The sequence below is a fragment of the Vidua chalybeata genome, chromosome 6 (assembly GCF_026979565.1).
Source record: "Vidua chalybeata isolate OUT-0048 chromosome 6, bVidCha1 merged haplotype, whole genome shotgun sequence".
NCBI classification, from domain to species: domain Eukaryota; kingdom Metazoa; phylum Chordata; class Aves; order Passeriformes; family Viduidae; genus Vidua; species Vidua chalybeata.
Genome location: NC_071535.1, coordinates 10,862,919 through 10,881,664, shown reverse-complemented (window position 1 = coordinate 10,881,664; position 18,746 = coordinate 10,862,919). Strand labels below are relative to the sequence as shown.

Here is an 18,746-nt window from a genome sequence, read left to right as displayed (position 1 = left end):
GAATAGGTTTTAACAAGAGCAGAATGTTTCCCCCAGAAGCTTCTTAGGGCTGAGCCTGATGAACAGAGTGAGGGCAATTTATTTTTAGTGAGACAAATCCAACTCTTTGTGTGGTACCCAGTGAGGCCACCTTACTGGCTTTCAGATCAGGAGAGGAAAGAACTGTAAGATACTGAGGAGCTGGAGGCAGTAATGTTCAATGAAAAAATGGATGCACAGCTCACTTGGCAGATAATCATGGAAAGAGCAGGAGATTTTCAGTGGTAAATAAATGGATGCTAGAGTATCTCAGTAGTTTTGTGGAGAAACTGTAGGAGGGGATTTTGTATTTTGTGTATTTTTGGAGGTGGTTTTCTATATTCTGAGTCTCCATTTATGCAATAGGCACGAAGGTCAGAACTATTTCATCCTGTCTTAAACCATGAGCAGAGTAAAGGATGAGATTTTAACTGGTGACCAGCCAGCTTTTTTTTTTTTAGTATCATATGGTGTAGTGAGACTGAAAAAATATGAGCAGTAAGCCTGTTTTCTCAGGTTTCCCTAATCTGTTTACTTACTTTTATATAAAATTTTACTATGCTGAGGTATTTGGCAGGTTTTGTAGGAATTGGAAAAGATTCTGTGTGCTTAAACCAGATGTTTTCTCATGATCCTGTGTTTGAGAGAAATGTTTGAAGAAAGATTTGAAATTAAATGGAAACTAAAAGAAGCAAGCAGCTGTGCTTTGGCTTTGCCCTGTTAGTGTTAATCCTCGAACTTCAAGTTAGCCAGTTACCTGGCCCCTCTTGCCCTGGAACAGAACAGTTTTCCACCAGGGGAGCAAACTTTAATGCAGGAAACAGTCTAATTCAAATGTACTCCTGGAGCAAATTCTCCTTTCTGACATGAATGCAAACTCTTCTTTCAGAGGGGAGAAGATAGTGTCAGATAGAGACTGCTGTTCTAATGTAGCTCCTTATAAATTGAGTATACTCCTTTCCTCACATCTGAGTGCATCCTCTTCATCTGGTAGCTTTTTACATACACTTTGGCAAAGACGTTTCCCTACTCCCTGCCATTTTAAACAACAGCAAAAATCCTTTGAGGTTTGTGATACAAGGTGGTTCTCCAGTGTGAGAATGGCTTCTTCACTCTTTGGAGTGCTTAAGGATGTTAATGTATCTTGATCAATATGCAATGCTAAACAGTTAAACGGAATTTCAAGTAGAGGCTCAGGCTGCTTGGTTACCATGGCAAACACAGTAGGAAATACATGCCAAAGTTTGGAAACTAAGATACACAAAAGAAAACTTGTAAATTGAAATAATCACTTTGGAGAGCAAATATACTTGTTTATAATTTATTAGAGTCTGTTTCCCAAGGAATACAGTTTTAAAATCCTATTTTATTAAGCAGATCTTAATTGCCAGTCCAGAGTTTTGCACAAAGGAGGCAATATTCACAAGCAGGGAAGAGTGAGATTCTTTGTTGGCTTGCCCTCTAACTGTAAGGGCATTGAGTGAATAGAGTAGCCTCTTGGAGACAGAGGAATTGAATTACTTAAGTACTGTAATCAAGGTTGGCATATTTTCAGTGTGCAATGTCTTGTTTCACAGATGACTCAGTTTTGTCTCTAAAATTTGTCTGTGTTAGTGATTATATGTATGTTAGATAGATCACATATCTGTGATATCTCTGTGTATTTAATGGTTTGTCTATGTTCCTCATTGCATATATATCCTTTAATTACTTATGTATATTAAAGATCTTGCCATATTTAATTCACTTTCCCACAGTTGTTTGTCTTAAGGCTTGCTACCTGTAACCAAGGTCTTTATGTGAGTATTTTAATGGGGTGATTTTCAGTTTGATAAGTTCCCTGTGTAATCAGCTTACTGTGAACACAGTATTTGATATTATACTGTCAGGATGTTGTGGCAAAATCTGATCCTTTTGCATGTGACTTGCTGTACAGTTTTCCATAGGTATGGTCACATGCAAATCATGAAGTTATTTTTCTCTTTCTGAATGTAAATTAGTATGTATATTTTCATGTATCTTCTCTAAAGTCTTATCCCCCAAAAGGAAACTGATGCACAGAAAGACAATCTGTGGCTTGAGGGAGAAGCTACTTCTAAAGACTTCCTGAAGATCGAGGTTAGAGCTGGCATTGGGCACTGTGATCATGGGCACCTACCCTAACATGTGACTCTACCTCATCACTTTATGCATTGCATAACATGGATTGGAGATTATGGTAGGCAGTTGGAGGCTCAGGGAAAGCAGTTTAGGTTATTACTGAGAAACTGTGATGAATTTGCCTCTGTCTTCATAACACATGGTCTCTTGGGAAGGGAGGCTCGCTGTCAGTATAACTGGGAAGTAGTGTTACTGGAACATGAAATGTTGGAGGTGATGGAACAGTTTATGAAATGGTGTTCAGGAGTTCTTGTTGTGAACAGTAACTGTTATATTGAATTACAGGTTAGTCTGCTTTTTGCTGACCTCTTTAAAAAGGACTTACTGAACACTTTTTAATTAAAACAAAAGTGGAATGTGAAAGCATCTAGAAGATTATACTAGGGCTTTACTTAAAGGAAAGTAAGTGTTTGGAGGCCACAGGAAGAGAAGAATTGTGCCACTGATTAGCCACAGTAAATAAAATGTTTCATTCCACTAAGTTTAACATATGGTAATTTATAGTTATGTGGTGTATCTGTAACTTCAGGAAAAAAAGTAAAAGGAGAAGAGCAGCAGAAGTTGAAGATGGACTGATTTGACTAACTGTCAAGAGGCAGCTGTAATAAACTTGGGAGATGCAGTTAGGGTACTTGAGTGAGCAGCAGTATGTGTTCCCACTAATCTCTGGGTGGCACACAGTGGAGGAAAATACTCGAGTTAGTTTGGCGCTACTACACAAAAGGAGTCGATTGATATTGGTGATTGCCTTAAGTGATTAGTACTTGATTTCTAATAAATATTTGTTTCTTTAAGAAATGTAATGGAGAAGAATATTAGAAACAAGAATTGAATAAATCATACAGCATTGTATAAATCAGTAGGTCTATATCTTCTTATAGGTCTGTAAAAATGTATTATTACAGAGATACTCAGAGAAGTGGTGAAAATTGTGATATCTGAAAACTTTTGTGTAAATACTGAGGACAGGACTGCTTACTCTAGTAATCAATATAAGTGCTGTGTATATGAGGAATATTAGACATCATTGTCTCTGCTTGGGAACAAGATGGTGTTCAGTAAAATCAGAGTGGAACAAAATTCAGAAATTAAACTTTTCCGCATATTAACTCATCAGGGTACCTTGCTTCTGTAATATAAGTGAATAATGAAGAGGAAATGGGAGTTAAAATCTGGCAATTTTTTCAATTCCATACAGTAGTTAATGCAAAAAAAAAAAAGGTCCTGTAAGCATTATTAAACTTCAATATTTGCAATATAAATGGCTTCATGAAAGAAATCTAGTATGGACAATAATCCATTAATACAGCTGACTTAATGAGTTAACTTCTGGAACATATATCTGCCCACTGTTCAAGAAATGGTACTGGAGTAAAAAGTCCTGGCAAAAAAAAGTCCACTTTGGAGTCCATGATTATGAAGTATGTCTGTGCTATGACTTGTTAAATCAGTGTCTTAATTGTTAAGCCAATGAGGGGGAGACCAGTGTAAAAATGTGACCTGTCACCCATGGTTTATAAATACCCCGAGAGATCATTATTTTGAACTTAAAACTGCACAGTGAGATATCTTTCTTACATATGTCCTTAAAAAGAGCTGAGTAGGGGGAGAAGAGGAGGAAGGTGTCTGCATCACATGCACAATATACGTGATTCTGAATCAGGGTTCTGCTGGAGAGGTTTTTATCCAGCAAGCTGAGTTACAGTAGAGCCAAAGTTCTGCAGACCAGGCACTGGGAAGAGACAATAATGCTGATATCAGAGCTTCTTCTCCCTTCTTCCTAATAAAACAAAGGCAAGTAATTGCTTAAACCAAAATAGAACATCTAATTCAGTTCATGTCTGTTGGGAATGTGTGATACAGTGACTTTATTCAGAGTTGTTTAATTAGCCTGTTTACAGATTTAGTGTGACCAAATGCATAACACTGGAATCATAGTCTCAATTTTTATCTGAGTTGATCATGTCATTAACTGGTATCCACGATGAGGAGAACTTTGCAAAAGGAACTGTGGAATACCTTTTGTTAGCTCTTCTTCAGCATGGGTATCCACGATGAGGAGAACTTTGCAAAAGGAACTGTGAAATACCTTTTGTTAGCTCTTCTTCAGCATGGGTTTCTGAGGGATTGTTTAGAGGGTGAGAGAAGTTAAAGCTCATATATTCTTTCTATCTCATAGTAAAGCAGTGTTGTGCAAAGTGTGTAATTCAAGTCCTTTTAGTGAGCAAAGGGAGCAGGTTTTCTTCTGCAGGTGTAATAAAAAATTTACTTGGTTAAATATGGAGAAACAAACACCTTTTGAAAAGTTACAGTGTCCTGTCGCTTGCCTGAAGCTTTAGTAGTGTGATTATAGTGCAGCTGAAGATGCTGGAGTTGCTTGAAGTGCTTCTGGTCAACTCTGGAGTGGGCAGGCTGTTGGGTTTTTTTGGAGATGCTAAGCTCTCAGAACTTGTCAGGACTGACCAGGACGTGCTCTGGAGAGCTGTGTCACAGTCAGTTCATTAGAGCAATTTGGGTCTGACTTGGCTCTTTGGACAGCACTGTCACAAGTTGTGTGTTTTGGTCTTCCACTCTAAAGAAGCAAGTTTTCAGCATGGGTGGAAGTTGAACCAAGTGAGTAACACCTTGAATTGAAGATGCGTTCAGTTTCTAAAGGAACAGTTTCAGGGACTTCAGACCTCTTGGGTTATGACAGGTGGAGGCAGCAGCAGCATTCTGTGCTCAGAAGACAGAGGGATTTTTGTGTGGAGGGGTTCAAAACCTTGTTTCAACTTCCCTTAGCCTCCTTGGCCTGCAGTAGTTCAAGTGTGTTAATATTCCTGTACTGTTTTAGTGGCATTTGTTCAGTCTTATAAATAAAGAGTAAGTTGATGCTGTATACACCTGTGAAGTGAATGGGGTCTTGCAAACAATTTTTTTTTAGTCTGCTGTTCTGAGGTTTAGAACACTTCTTAGAAATAAAAATATCTACTTTTTCTAGGGTTATTGCTAGTCTCATGCTTTCAGCTTAGACAACTTCCAAAAGAATGTTCTGATCTATACTGTAACCACAGAAACATTTTGGTTTATGGCCTTACTAAAATGGAGTTAACGTTGTTATGATAAGCTGTAAATCAAACAGTCGTTTATGTGCATTCTTTATGGTGTTCACATCTACTTTCTTGATCTTGTCAATTATATAAGCATCGGTTCCGTTAATATGACATAGATTTATTTCAAACCAGTGCGTGCTCTTTGCTCCGTTGGAGTGCTTAGAGTAATTCTTCTGGAAACAGAATATGATTATTTTATTGGATCCTTCAGAAAACTGCACTGATCTCTGCCTAAATGTGGATTTATGTCCAGTTATCTGGTCTAGAGCTTTTCTCTAAATGTAGGTGGTCACACTTGTCTGCTGTATGAATAAATGCTTAAATCTTGTTAAGTAATGTTTTTCTCCTTTCAAAAGTCATGTATGTCTTGTATGACCCCAAGTGGGAATTAAATCTAGAAGGGAGAAGAATATGAAGTAGCTTCCCAAATTTGCAAGCAGCTTTGTACAAAATTGATCTTTAAGACTTTGTTATAGATGAATTGTGTGGAACACTTGAAAAAAAATTAGGTTAAATAAAATTACTTGGTGTCCCTGTTTTACTAGCAGAGCTGTTCTTACAGAGTATCCTAGAAACTGTCACATGCCTTAAGTGTTCCTGTTCAGCATTTAATCAAGTGCTTTGTAACTTATAAAAAACCTTCTGCAAAGATACAGGAACCCATTTATGAAGAACAGTATTGTGAGTGGCAAGCTATTGATGCTTCAGTTGATGGAGTTAGAAGATCAGCCAAATTTGAAATGGAAAACTAAAAATAATATTTTTATTGAAGTTTAGAAATGTGACTTCAATATAAAGGAAGTACGTTGAATGCAATATAAAGACCTAAAATTTCCTTGGCATTAATGGCTTTGCAAGGCTCAGGAGGCATTTAAAACTACTCTGTGTACACACACAGCACCTATTATGCAACCCTTGAAACTAAGCACATCACTCAGGTATGGAAAAAGCAGCTCTCGTTTATTTAAGAAACTATCTTTACATTTAAGAAACATATTGTGGCTATAAATAGGACAACTTCACAAATGGTGATTGTGTACTGCCTTTTTATTGAATCCTGATGAGAATTTTTACCTTTTTTTTTTCTTTCTTTCTTTTTGGTTTCTAAATGAAAGCTGAGGAGCTTTTAAACTGTTTTAAGTTTTTGGGGGGGCCTTCTGAAGTGAACACGTGTTGACCTGTACACTACCTGAAAGCTTTGTGTATCTGAAGAGATGATGTGAGTTCTTGGCAGACTTTAAACTTTCTGCCGAGAAAGCCAAATCAGCAGTCTGTCAGCTTAGGTGCAGTTATATTTGTAGCAGGCAGTTTGCTCCTGACAGGCTGTGGCACTGTCAGCTGCACTGAAGAGTGTTTTGTTAGGGCTTTGTACTTGCAGGAAGTGTTGCTTGGACTTTCTGTTGTGTATTTTATATAAACTAAGCAGAACTTTTGCCCTACATCAGTGGTCTTTATAGGGAAAGACAACCAACTTGTTCCTGGAGTTTTTTTGCTTCCTGAATTTCCTTTAAGATGCAAACCAGACCTGTTAAGTAAGCTGGGAGTGGCCCTGTTGCTGCTGTTTTGATTGATCCTAAGCTTAGGATTCCAGGGCTGTTCGGGTGGGAAGGAACCTCTGAGAGTCTCCAGTCTAACCTGCCCCAAGCAGGGTCAGCTGTGAGATCAGATCAGCTTGAAACAACAGTGATGTAACTACAAATTATTCTGTTGCTAGTATTAAGTGATCTGTATTTGGGCTATAAAACAAAAAAATCTGGAAGTCCACTCCTGTGGTAATAAAGTAGAATGTGAAGTATTGACGCTGGTATTTCTGTCAGAAACTTGTGTACAGAAACAAGGAATGGAGTTGGCCAGAAAATTCTACAGAATTGCTTGGGGTAGCCCCGCTTTCTTGTGTTCCTCAGTGGTCCCTGTCCTTTGGCTAGCTCTGCAGGAAGGAGGAGACCAGCACAGACATGGAGGAGGAATAAACAAGTTTAGTTTTCCCTGTCCTTGCTAATGCAGTGAGCAAGTCAGGGAGGGTTCTGTCTTATTCACAGGAGATTGTGTAAAGCAGAGGGCTCCAGCAAGGGTTGCCTTGCCTCTTTTTCAGCCAAGTTTTAAAGAGCATCTGTGAAGTTCAAAGAAATTCACTTAGTAATAATTCTAAGAGTTGATTTCTTCTGCTACCTGTACAGCATTATGACACAAGCATTAAGCACATTAAGCACAGCTTTCTCAAATTATTCTGTTTCTAGACCAGGGACCATTAAATCCCTGGACAGCAAGGTGTGGAAGAGCTAGCAAGTTACAGGTAGTCAGTTACAAATTCCAAGCTCCAGAAACACTGAGAAAACTGTTTTCAAAAGTACATTGTCTTGGTTCTGTGTGTCTTCTCTTTCATTGTGCACTAGAGCTGTACCTACATAGCCAATCTGTAATCTGTTCAAGATCAATTAATTCTCTGGACAAGAGAGATTTTCTTAAGAGGAGTTTTTGGCAGTAAAATTTTTATTAAATGCTTCACTATTCTGTCTCAATCTCACTTACAGCTATGACCCATTGAAAGCCAGTCTCTTGGCAAATGTAATATTAAATACTATTAAGTATGTAACAGAAGCCTTTTCATGAGTAGAATTGAAATTACCTGGAATAAATTAATAAAGTAATTAATTTAATATCCTGGCAATGTTTTCAGCTTGGAAAGAATTCCAATGTCTATGGCACATTTCATTCAAGTAAAATTTGCAGAAAGCTGCAAATTTAAGTTAGGAAAAGAAAAGATACTGGAAGAAATAATATCTGTCAAGGAGTGTGATTAAACGCTGACTTAAAATAATGTGATTCACTGTTTAGGCAATCTTATTATGAAACCTCTAAGTCTTGGATCAATAAAATAAATCTTGGATAGATATTAATCTTTGGCTTTGACCTTAGAATTACACATAGCTACAGAACCAAGGTCATTGATGCACATTCTAATCAGATATTTCAGACATCAGAATCTGAATACTTAAAATTTGCTTCAGACTAAGGCAACTGTTTTTTTGTTGGGTTTTTTCCTGCCATTTTTTTCTTAATGTTTATGTAGTTAAAGCTGTGATTAATATGTTCCATTTGACTGCCCTTTTACTGGAAGTCATGAGTCCAGGGTGAATGGGCTACTGTTAGACTGTTAGATTTTTTTTTTTTCCCTCCCTCCCTCCCCAGCAGAGTGGGAGTAGTTTTGTTAAAACAGTGCGTTGTGAGAGTTAACTAAATAAGAATAGGAAGTCCTCCAAACAGTTACATGGTTCATGTTTTATTTCTAGAGTATGATTTCATCACACAAACCTAAACATTCAGTTTTTCTTCTGTGAGCAAGTGTGAGGTTCTCTTAAGGTAGAGTTTTAACCTCTTCAGAGACAGGACTTGGAAGCTGTTGATGCCCAAGTTACAGCAATTTTGTTCAGCTCTGTCACTGGCTTTATACAGGTGTGTGAGGTTCCTGTTGTTGCCCAAAACCTGTTATTCCTTGGCTCTTTGCCCAGGGGGTACAGTACCTCTGTATATTGGAAGGGACAGTCTTTTAGCACAGATATCAGTTGGCCAAGGTGCCAGTCTCAGAGCCTTGATTAGCTGATGTACTTCAAGGCTTGCACAGGTAAGGATGCTCTTGGTATTCCTTGCCTTGCATCAGCTGCCCCATTCTGCTTTCAGTTGTGATTACTGAAAGTATTGCTCTCATCATGAACCATCCACAATTGAGGAAGTTTCTCAGAGTGGACAGGCTGGAATAGTGCTGAATGTTTTTCAGAAGATAATTTTAAAGGCATTGGGACAGGAAGTGTGCAAATAGCTTGCTGCCAGCTGCTGTGGTGAAGGTGTCTGCTCCTGTGCTTTTAATCTCCATGACTGGCAACACTTAATCTCAAGGTTTTTCTGGGTTTTTTTCAAAGTACATCACCACTTCTAAGTGGGGGGCAGTTCATAACACCTTGTTCAGTAAAGAGTGGCAGATCCTAGGATTTGACAGTTTTTTATGGACAAGATATCATGTAAAAGCTTTTCTCTGAGAATCACATCTTTCACAAAATAGCAAATGGACTAAGTGGTGAGCTGATGAAACACTGAGTCCCCATGTGTGATTGAATTTTATGAGTAAGCACTTTTCTTGTTCTTAGCAAAATCCAATAGCAACCTTCATGAAGAAATAAAGAAAATATCTCCTGGTTCCTGTGCCCATTGATTCTACTCTCTTTCAGTTAAGAGAGATCTAGACCAAAGCAGCACTTTAGTGCTTGTAGATTTGATTTATCTCCATGAGACAACTGTGCTGTAACTGAAAGCAGTAGCTGCATGTAAATAAAAGGCGAGGCATCCCTGTCAGTAGAAGCCTGGTTAATTCTGGGTTGAATTAGTTTATTTATACTTCATTTAAGTTCAGACAGATTCTCACTGCCATCTGGTTCCCAGAGAACAGCTAGAATAAGCACAGTGAAGTCTGTGCTTAGATTTAATTTATCAGAATTTCATGTGTTGCTAGGTCTGTTACCACACAATTTCATGAGATGGGGAACTTGTCACAACCAAAGTTGTTGGGCAATAAAAACAAAAGCTAGTGATGTAAAATCTCACCCAGACAAAAGAGCAAGTATAGTTTGAACATAACCACCTATTGATTCTTTGCTGCTTAAAGGGACAATGAGGATTCAGAAGGTGGTAATGCCTGTATCCTCTGCTGGCTGGGGCAGTCTTTGGTTCTCTGGTCATTCAGCAAGATTCAGGCTAAGTCGTATTTACTTTAGAATGGATCTTTGTTCTTAGGCATTGAGTCCTGCTGCAACTTCTGTCCAGAGGAGAGAACTTCGAGTCTCATAGGTTTGCTTTAATTCTGCTTTATTTGGGGCATGGCTATGTGGTTGTGTAGCTTGCTCTTCCAGATAGAAATGCTACTCCAATTCTGAGAGTTCTCTCTCACCACCACTTGTTTATAGTGATACAGAACAAGGGAATGTTCCGCAGTCTAAGATGTAATTACAAGACCTTTAGGATTTGATCTTTCAACTTCAAATCACAGATTTACATCAGCCTGTGAGCTGGTGAATGCTTTGTGGCAGGCATGCACGTTATCCTGCCATCTCCCAGTAGAACTAGTATTCTATTTAATTTCTCCTTGAAGAGGTATTCGTAATACTCTCTTTCAGCTTAAAATGGATCTCTGGACTCTGGGGAATGACTTTTTAGTCTGCTGACTTTAGAAATTGTAATACATCATCTCATTTTGGAGTTCTTAACTAGGAGACTGTGCACCTGAATAAACTGGTTTATAATATATGCTGCAAAACATAAGTGCAGCTTTAATATTGTTGTATATAAATGCTTGTCATGCATATCCTGTAGTTAAATTTGCCTTGGAAATGGCTCACCTGTGTAGCTGGTTAGGATTTTTCCCTACTGACAAGTCTGGTTTCTCTCTGTGTAGCTTTATGAATACCAAAGATCTGCTGCTCTTCAGTCCTTGTCCTCCAATGTTTAATGCTCTGGAGCAATTCTATTTTATGTGAAGCTTGTTTACTTTCTCTTTTATTGCTGGCCTGATTTCCTCTGACTAAATATACTGAAAAAGTATATATCAAAATTAGAATCTGAGCCCCAAATCACAGCTACATCTGTAACATTGGCCTGTAACATTGTTGAGTACCTGCAGCTTTCTAATTACTGACTCTGAACCTAGTAAATAGGGAGGTTAAAAAACAAGGTTGAACCTGATGTATGATCTTGCATATTAAATGTGTGGGGTTTAATCTCTGGATGATGAAAGATTTAGTTGTCTGTTCAGAAGTGATATGGGGATAAACACTGTTGACACAAGTGAGGGAGCATTTTAAATTGCTTTTCTGTTCCTTTTGATTCTTCTGACACTTAGTGCTAGATCTTAATTTGTTTATATTGAAATTCCTCAGTTTTGTCTGAGCTATATTTGAGTTTTGTTTTCAGAAGCAAATTACTTTGTAGCTCACTGGTGTAAAATGTATTTTATAATCACAGTATCAGTATCTTGAATCACTGTTCCTAGAAAATGCTCTCTTTGGAGCTGGTTGATCATTTTTTGTGATTATGAAGAACAGTATCATTTGTTTGCCTGTTGTTGAAGGATAGACTTACAGTTGAAGAATTATGTGGTTGAGAATATGGTATTTTTAATGCAAAATTGGTTGTACTCAATACTGGGAAAGTGCTACTAGAAAAGTAGACTATACCTCGTGTCTCTGATGGCTCTTGTGGCAGGAGAAGCCTTCTGGTATCTTGAGGACTCACTGGAGCCTTTGTGCTACGGAATGGTTGTCATTGGTTTGTCACATGCTGTAGGTGCAAAGGCAAGGGCAGGTGTAGTTTGTATACTTGCTTAATATAAAGTGAGAAACATTTTGATAACATCTCAGATGTCTCATAAATGCAGAGCTGCTTTTTAAAGCAGGGTTTTGTGACTGCATAAATTGTTGTGTGGTATGAATATTGTTTTCAAACAGATGTGGTTATGTGCACATACTGTGATAAACTGTCTGAATTCTGTTTGCTCTCTTTGCAGGCTGCGGACTTGAGTAAACCAATAGACAAAAGGATATACAAAGGAACACAGCCTACATGCCATGACTTCAATCACTTAACAGCCACAGCAGAAAGTGTGTCTCTTCTAGTGGGCTTCTCTGCAGGCCAGGTCCAACTTATAGACCCTATTAAAAAAGAAACTAGCAAATTATTTAATGAGGAAGTAAGTAGAAATCTTAATATTGTTGCATGCAATGTATCTGTGATATTGAAGTTCCTAGATTTTCAAAGTTCAGTAGATGTGGCTCCATTTGCCTGTGTAGCATATTGTTCAGTCACTGTCTTTGTTTTTCAGCTGTTCCATTGGCTTTGGAGTACTTACATAAAAATGTTATTCATTGTGGAAAGATAAAGGCATCTTGTGGGGTTTAAGATTAAAAATTAGGATTTTCTTGTTTTGGGTAATACTATAACTAGAGTTGAGGACAGTTTACAGATGGAAATAAGGTCTGCAAGTCTAAATGCTGCTGTGTGTGCTCTGAATTCAGTTGTTTCTGAGGCTTCTGATTGCCAATGAAGAAGAAAATTTTAAGCTGCTATTTAACTCATATTTTATAGTCAAAATATTAAATAAGTTAAAAATACACATTTTTATGGTTGGGACATTACAGCAGAAACTGCCTGTATCAAGTATTCCTAAAGGCTTGCTTGGATAAGAGTAGGAAATAAAGCTGAGTGCACAGAAATGTGGAGGGTTTATGATGTCTTGGCCATGTGATGTTCAGAAGGAAACTCTCCATCTGCTTTTTCTTATGCCATGCAGTAAGGGAAGATAGAAGGAGTTCTATGGGGGGCACTGATGCCAAGTTACAGGACCACTGGCTCTGAGTATCTGGTAGCATTGACATTCTTAGAGCAGTAACTGTCCAGATGCTAATAAGGAAAGAAATCCAGTAACTGGGATGACTTGTGACAGTATTTTCTGCAGAGGATAAGCTCTGGGTATTTGGGTGGTTTGGGGGAGATGATTTTCTTCTTGGGATTGTTCTTCTGCTCCTTTTTTGTTTAAATTCAGTTCTGTAGAGAGGTTTGCAGGTCTCTTGGTTGGTTTGCTTGTTCTTCTTTTCTTTTTTGAAATTTCACATCTGGATTAGAACTTTACAGATTAAATTAAACCTTGCTCAGCTTTCCAAGTATACCTTTCCCACCTCAGAGAGATGTGTTGCCTTCCTCCTTCCTTGTGCAAAGAAGATTGAAATATTGTTCTCACTGGGGATGTTGTATAATTATATCTAATTCCTCCTCAGCTTTCTAAAAGTAGCTACATGTAGATCGGAAGAGGGGCGTTTTTCTTCCTACCTGGCCTGTCCCAACTGCTCTGTCTCTGCTTGTGTTGAGTGGGAAATAGTGCTGGAGAATCTTTTAACAAATCTTTTGTCTGTTGGTAAAAACCTCTGTATAAGTAGTTGAAGTGTTAATTTTAGCATTGTCCTACCACCCGCTCCCACCCCCCACAAAAAGTGTCTTATTTATTCTTGTACGATAATACTGTAAGTGTTAAGAAGGGTAGCAGACGTACTCTAAAAAGCTGGTTTCATATCACAGAGTAGTTCCCACTTCTGTAGGTGAGCTATAGTTCCTTTGAGAAAAACTTCTGATGGAATGCTTATATCCAGGCCCAGTGCACGTTTCCAGGTGTTTACTATCTGGTGACTACAGTGCAGAGCTGTATTGCAGGCTGAATAGTTCCTGTGGTATTCCCCAAATGCTGGAAGCACTGAAGCCACTTCCATCAGCCAGTATTGCTTTTTGTCTGTGCTATTGTCAGATTACTTGAGTGTGATGGAAATATGCCCTTTGACAGTTTGGTGGAAATTTAAATGAGGTGATCTCTCTTCTATCAAGCTGATGTAAGGATTTGCTCAGTCCTACCAAAACTACACACAGTAGGCTACAGTTAAATGAGAAATTCTTGTTTCCTACGCTCACCTTATCTGCAGTTACAACCAATGCTAAAACTGAAATATGTTTTTATTCTGTCAATTACAGTATTGAAGTTTGCCCTAGATGTGTTTGTAAGTTCTGGCTTGTATTTTAAGCCCCTTTCAGAGAAACATTAGTGAGCACTGATGTTTGAACCAGTTCATTTTTTTCAAGATGAAGTTACCTATTGGATTTTGAATATATTTTGAGTTTAGATAGTCTTTAGGAATAACTGTAGGCATAAGGTGGTCTGAATGAGTATTAAATGTTCTACAGATCAGCACTCATGCTAGAGGTAATAGAATTCACCACCTGTCCTGTGAGTAATTTGGTGCTTGAGGTAGCCCAAAGCTCTGCTTTGACTATCAGCTGTGGAAGAGCAATCAGAATATATATGATACATGAAATAAATCAACCTGTTATGGTAGGTTATGTTGAGCATAAAATGCAATAGCCCTAGCATAGTCTTAACTTGTTACTATTTTTTTCTTAAATTCTGTTAATATAGAGGATTATAGGGACTTGAAAGGCTGAGGTGAGTGATAGATACTGTGCGGCTTGAGGCTGCCTACATAAATCCATCTGTATCCACAGTGGTACTCCTTCCAGCTGTGTCAGAATTAAACCAGTGATATTTTCTTACTGCCCAAACCAGTCAAATATACCTCACAGATTCATTTGTTTCCAGGTGGTAATTGGTTATTATCAAATTAGCCAGTGCTTTTTCATCTTACTTGTAAATCCTTTTTTAATTTAAACTGAAGCCTTGAGCTGCATTTTTTTCCTAATAAACTTGTCCTATATCTTTGCCAAAGCTGTGTAAGATCTTAACACATATTCTTTGACTACCTCAGATTTTTCAGTCATTTGTGGCCTGTGCCTGTAATTTTGTCCCTTCAAGTTCTTCAAAACATGACCAAGATAATCTTGGCAAGTGTTTCTGCCTGGTGAGTGAAGCTTCTTCACTTACTATTCTTCCATCAAACTGAACATAAGCTCTTTATCTCACATCCCTCACTGATGTGCTGATACTGCATTCAGACCATTCTTGTAATGAATCTGCTGCTCCTACTGACTGCAGGTTGGGCTTTGTTGTGCTGCAGAACTTTGTGAACCCAGCTGAAAGCTTTTAAAACTCCTAGAAGTCATAACTTCAGAGTTTTTATCTTGAGAAGGGGATGCATTGTAGTCACTGTACATGTCAGATTAGAGTCTCTCTGCATCTTGTCTCCCTGAGCTGATCTGTTCTCATTGCAAATTGTAATCTTCTGTTTTCCACAGCCTCCTTGAAGTAAAGATTGGGTTTGCAGAGTTTCTCTGCAGTATTTAGGAACATGTAGGCCAGTGTGGTTATGGACATAAAGTGCCATTTCTGGTAGAAAAGTTGAGCAGGTGCTCTTAGGAGTAGAGGTTGTATGTCAGATTGAGCTGCTTTAGTAGAGAGCAAGAAATTTTACTTTTGTCACCATATTGGCAATGAGAAGACTGGTGCCTACAGGAAACCAGCTGGGCTGGTGTTCCCTGCCCATGTTCTCCTAGTGTGTGCCAGGTAACTTTCTGTCTAATGTTTCTGATACTATCATTATTGAGATCTGCATGATGTATATCAGTGAATATACGACAAATTAGTTAAACTATCACAACAGAATCATAGACTGTATTATTTTGAAGCTACTCCATTTGAAGGAATTTTGCCATATTTAGTTACATCTCTCAGCTCTCAAATATACCATGGCTATTTTAACCAATGAGAAATTACAGGAGAGAGACTTTCTGGTTTTATACCGAGGTTGACAGCAGTGGAAGTGTAATCTAAAGGCTAGGTGCTGGCCAGGTGCAGCTTTCTAGTGACAGTTCCACAACAGATAACAGTTGATGTGTTATCCATTAGTTTGTTTTTCTTGTGAGTGATAAACAGCATAGCAAGGTTTGGGCGGGGGGCTTCTTCTTCGTTTTTAGGGCTTTTGCAATTTGTTCTGGTATTCCTTAGGCTCTTTATATTTGCACTCTTGCTTTTTGTGTAGCTCAGCTCTTCTTTCTGCTTACAATCAATATGCCAAATCCAAGTCTTGAATGTGCTTGTAAAGAATTACTTGTCTGCAAGTTGCAGCTGAGTGGTGCCATGGAAAACATGGTAAGTTGTGGAAGTTCACCAGAACTACAGTAGTCAAAGGAGTCAAACTTTACCTCTCAGTTCTTAGAGCATTGAAGACATTATGACCAGGAATGTTTAATACGTGTGCATTCTTTTGCAATGATGAACTCTATTAAAACATTTTGTTTTAAAGGAACGTGCTTAATCAAATGGTAACAGGGTATTGACAGGTCCTTGGCTATTGAAAGAAAAATAATTGGAGGTTGGGGATTCCAAAGTGAAAAGTTTGTGGTACCCTGTGAATTGCATTTATCTACTGACTTTCTAGCCACATGATAATAGGGTCACTGTGTATGCAGCCTTTGCTCCCTGAATCAGTAAAAGCTGCTAGGTTTTTTTTTTTTTTTCAGAGGTTGGATTTTATTTGTGATTTCAGATAAAGTCAGAGCCTAAATTTACTGTTGTTGATTTGTAACCTGTTTGCTGTATAATACAGATGAGTAACTGCCTTTTTTCCCTTTAGTGTATTCAATGTTTTCTTGTTTCCTTCTCATGCTCTTCAACCTACACAGGAAAAAGTAAACCAAAGAACACTGCCTTTAGATTCATAACAGATTGGCTCGACTGAAGTATGGTCTTTTTGGAATGTGACTGGCTCATAATAATAACCTTTGAAAGCACTTTGTCTGAAAATAATTCCCTCTTTATTGCCTGATGGGTTTTTGCAAATACAGTAACTAACATAGTTCCAGTCTATAAAGTTAAATTCACTTTATTTAAGTATTGCTCCTCATCCCCCAGAAAGCTCAGATTTATAGTTAATCATGAAAACTTTAATTTTCAGAGTTTCTGATGTGTATCTTCTTTGTTTTTCACAGAGACTAATAGACAAGTCCCGAGTAACCTGTGTAAAATGGGTACCAGGTTCGGAAAGCCTTTTCCTAGTAGCTCATTCCAGTGGCAATATGTACTTGTATAACGTGGAGCACACTTGTGGTACCACAGCCCCGCACTACCAGCTACTTAAACAAGGAGAGAGTTTTGCAGTGCATACTTGCAAGAGTAAATCCACAAGAAACCCTCTGCTTAAATGGACAGTAGGTGAGGGTGCCCTGAATGAATTTGCCTTTTCCCCCGATGGGAAGTTCTTGGCGTGTGTGAGCCAGGATGGTTTTCTTCGCGTGTTTAACTTTGATTCAGTGGAATTGCATGGTACAATGAAAAGCTACTTTGGAGGACTGCTGTGTGTGTGTTGGAGCCCTGATGGGAAATACATAGTGACAGGAGGAGAGGATGACTTGGTAACAGTTTGGTCCTTCGTGGACTGTCGAGTTATAGCGAGAGGCCACGGACATAAATCGTGGGTCAGTGTCGTTGCGTTTGATCCGTATACCACTAGCGTAGAAGAGAGTGACCCGATGGAATTTAGCGGAAGTGATGAGGATTTCCAAGACCTTCATTTTGGCAGAGATCGAGCAAATAGCACGCAATCTAGACTATCCAAAAGGAACTCTACAGACAGTCGTCCAGTAAGTGTTACGTATAGATTTGGTTCAGTAGGCCAGGACACACAGCTCTGTTTGTGGGATCTTACAGAAGATATCCTCTTCCCCCACCAACCTCTCTCAAGAGCAAGGACACATACAAATGTCATGAATGCCACAAGTCCACCTGCAGGAAGTAGTGGAACTAACCCAGGAAGTAATGGAAACAGTATCACAACACCTGGAAACTCTGTACCCCCTCCTCTTCCACGGTCAAACAGCCTTCCACACTCTGCAGTCTCAAATGCTGGCAGTAAAAGCAGTGTCATGGATGGTGCCATTGCTTCTGGCGTTAGTAAATTTGCAACCTTATCGCTACACGATCGGAAGGAAAGACACCATGAGAAAGATCACAAGAGAAACCATAGCATGGGACATATATCTAGCAAGAGCAGTGACAAACTGAACCTAGTTACTAAAACCAAAACGGACCCAGCTAAAACTTTGGGAACACCTCTCTGTCCCCGAATGGAAGATGTTCCCTTGTTAGAGCCTCTTATCTGTAAAAAGATAGCACATGAAAGACTGACTGTGTTAATTTTTCTTGAAGACTGTATAGTCACTGCTTGTCAGGAGGGATTTATTTGCACATGGGCAAGGCCTGGTAAAGTGGTAAGTTTTAATCCTTAATGCTGCATCAAAGAGCTAGAACTCTGAATAGATAGTTTTCTTGAAATATAATGAATGTTGAATATAAAATTTCTTTATGCTTAATGTAAAAAAATATCCTCAGAGCCATACTTTTGGATACTGCATGCCATATTTCTGAATGATTTGAAGTGTCTTGGATACAATTATTAAATATAGTTGCCTTCCAGCAGAAGAAATAAATACTGTGCATCTAAACTATTGATCAGTGTTCTTATACTTAAGCATAACCACAATATGGTGAAAGCTATTTATGTAAAATTGAAGTAAAACCTGTCAAACACTAAAATAATCATAATCCTTCTAATGTTTTCTAAAAGATAAGCACTCCCAATGAGAGTAGCTTATGAAAAGCTGCTGCTTCTAAGTCTAATGAGAAACGTGAGCCTCTGAAAAAGTGAAAACCAAAGTGTTTTATTCCTCCATACTTTTCTGTGGTGGCCTGCCATTAATGTGAAACCATTTCTTATGAAAACATCAGCCATTTTATGCACAGATTTGTGAGCCCTGTACTGACTGTAGTTTATGCTCTTAAATTGTGAATCAGTATTATCAAGGAACTCTAATTATAGCCAGGTTTTGATTTATGTATTTAAGTTAGGAAAAATCCTGCAAGCTCTCAGTAGTTTCAGTGTTCTGTTCCTGTCAGGTTTGTTAAGGCAGTTCAACCACTACAAGCTCGTGTTTTTGATGGCA

General features: G+C 38.4%; 1 protein-coding gene across 13 annotated transcripts in view; it reads left to right on the top strand.

Moving 5' to 3' along the window:
- The window catches only part of WDR20 (WD repeat domain 20), a 55,730-nt gene that overhangs the window by 15,990 nt on the left and 20,994 nt on the right, over positions 1-18,746 (top strand). For 10 of the 13 annotated variants that reach the window (XR_008431635.1, XR_008431630.1, XR_008431633.1 and 7 more), the window contains exons 2-3: positions 11,821-12,003; positions 16,737-18,014. The exons of 1 other annotated variant lie outside the window; for it this stretch is intronic. Coding sequence is in view for 4 of the 12 variants with exons in the window: in XM_053946601.1 (XP_053802576.1) it covers positions 11,821-12,003; positions 16,737-18,014 (1,461 nt within the window). In the remaining 8 variants the exon portion in view is untranslated. The remainder of the gene's footprint in view (positions 1-11,820; positions 12,004-16,736; positions 18,015-18,746) is intronic. 2 more of the 13 variants (XR_008431637.1, XM_053946602.1) reach the window with 1 other exon arrangement.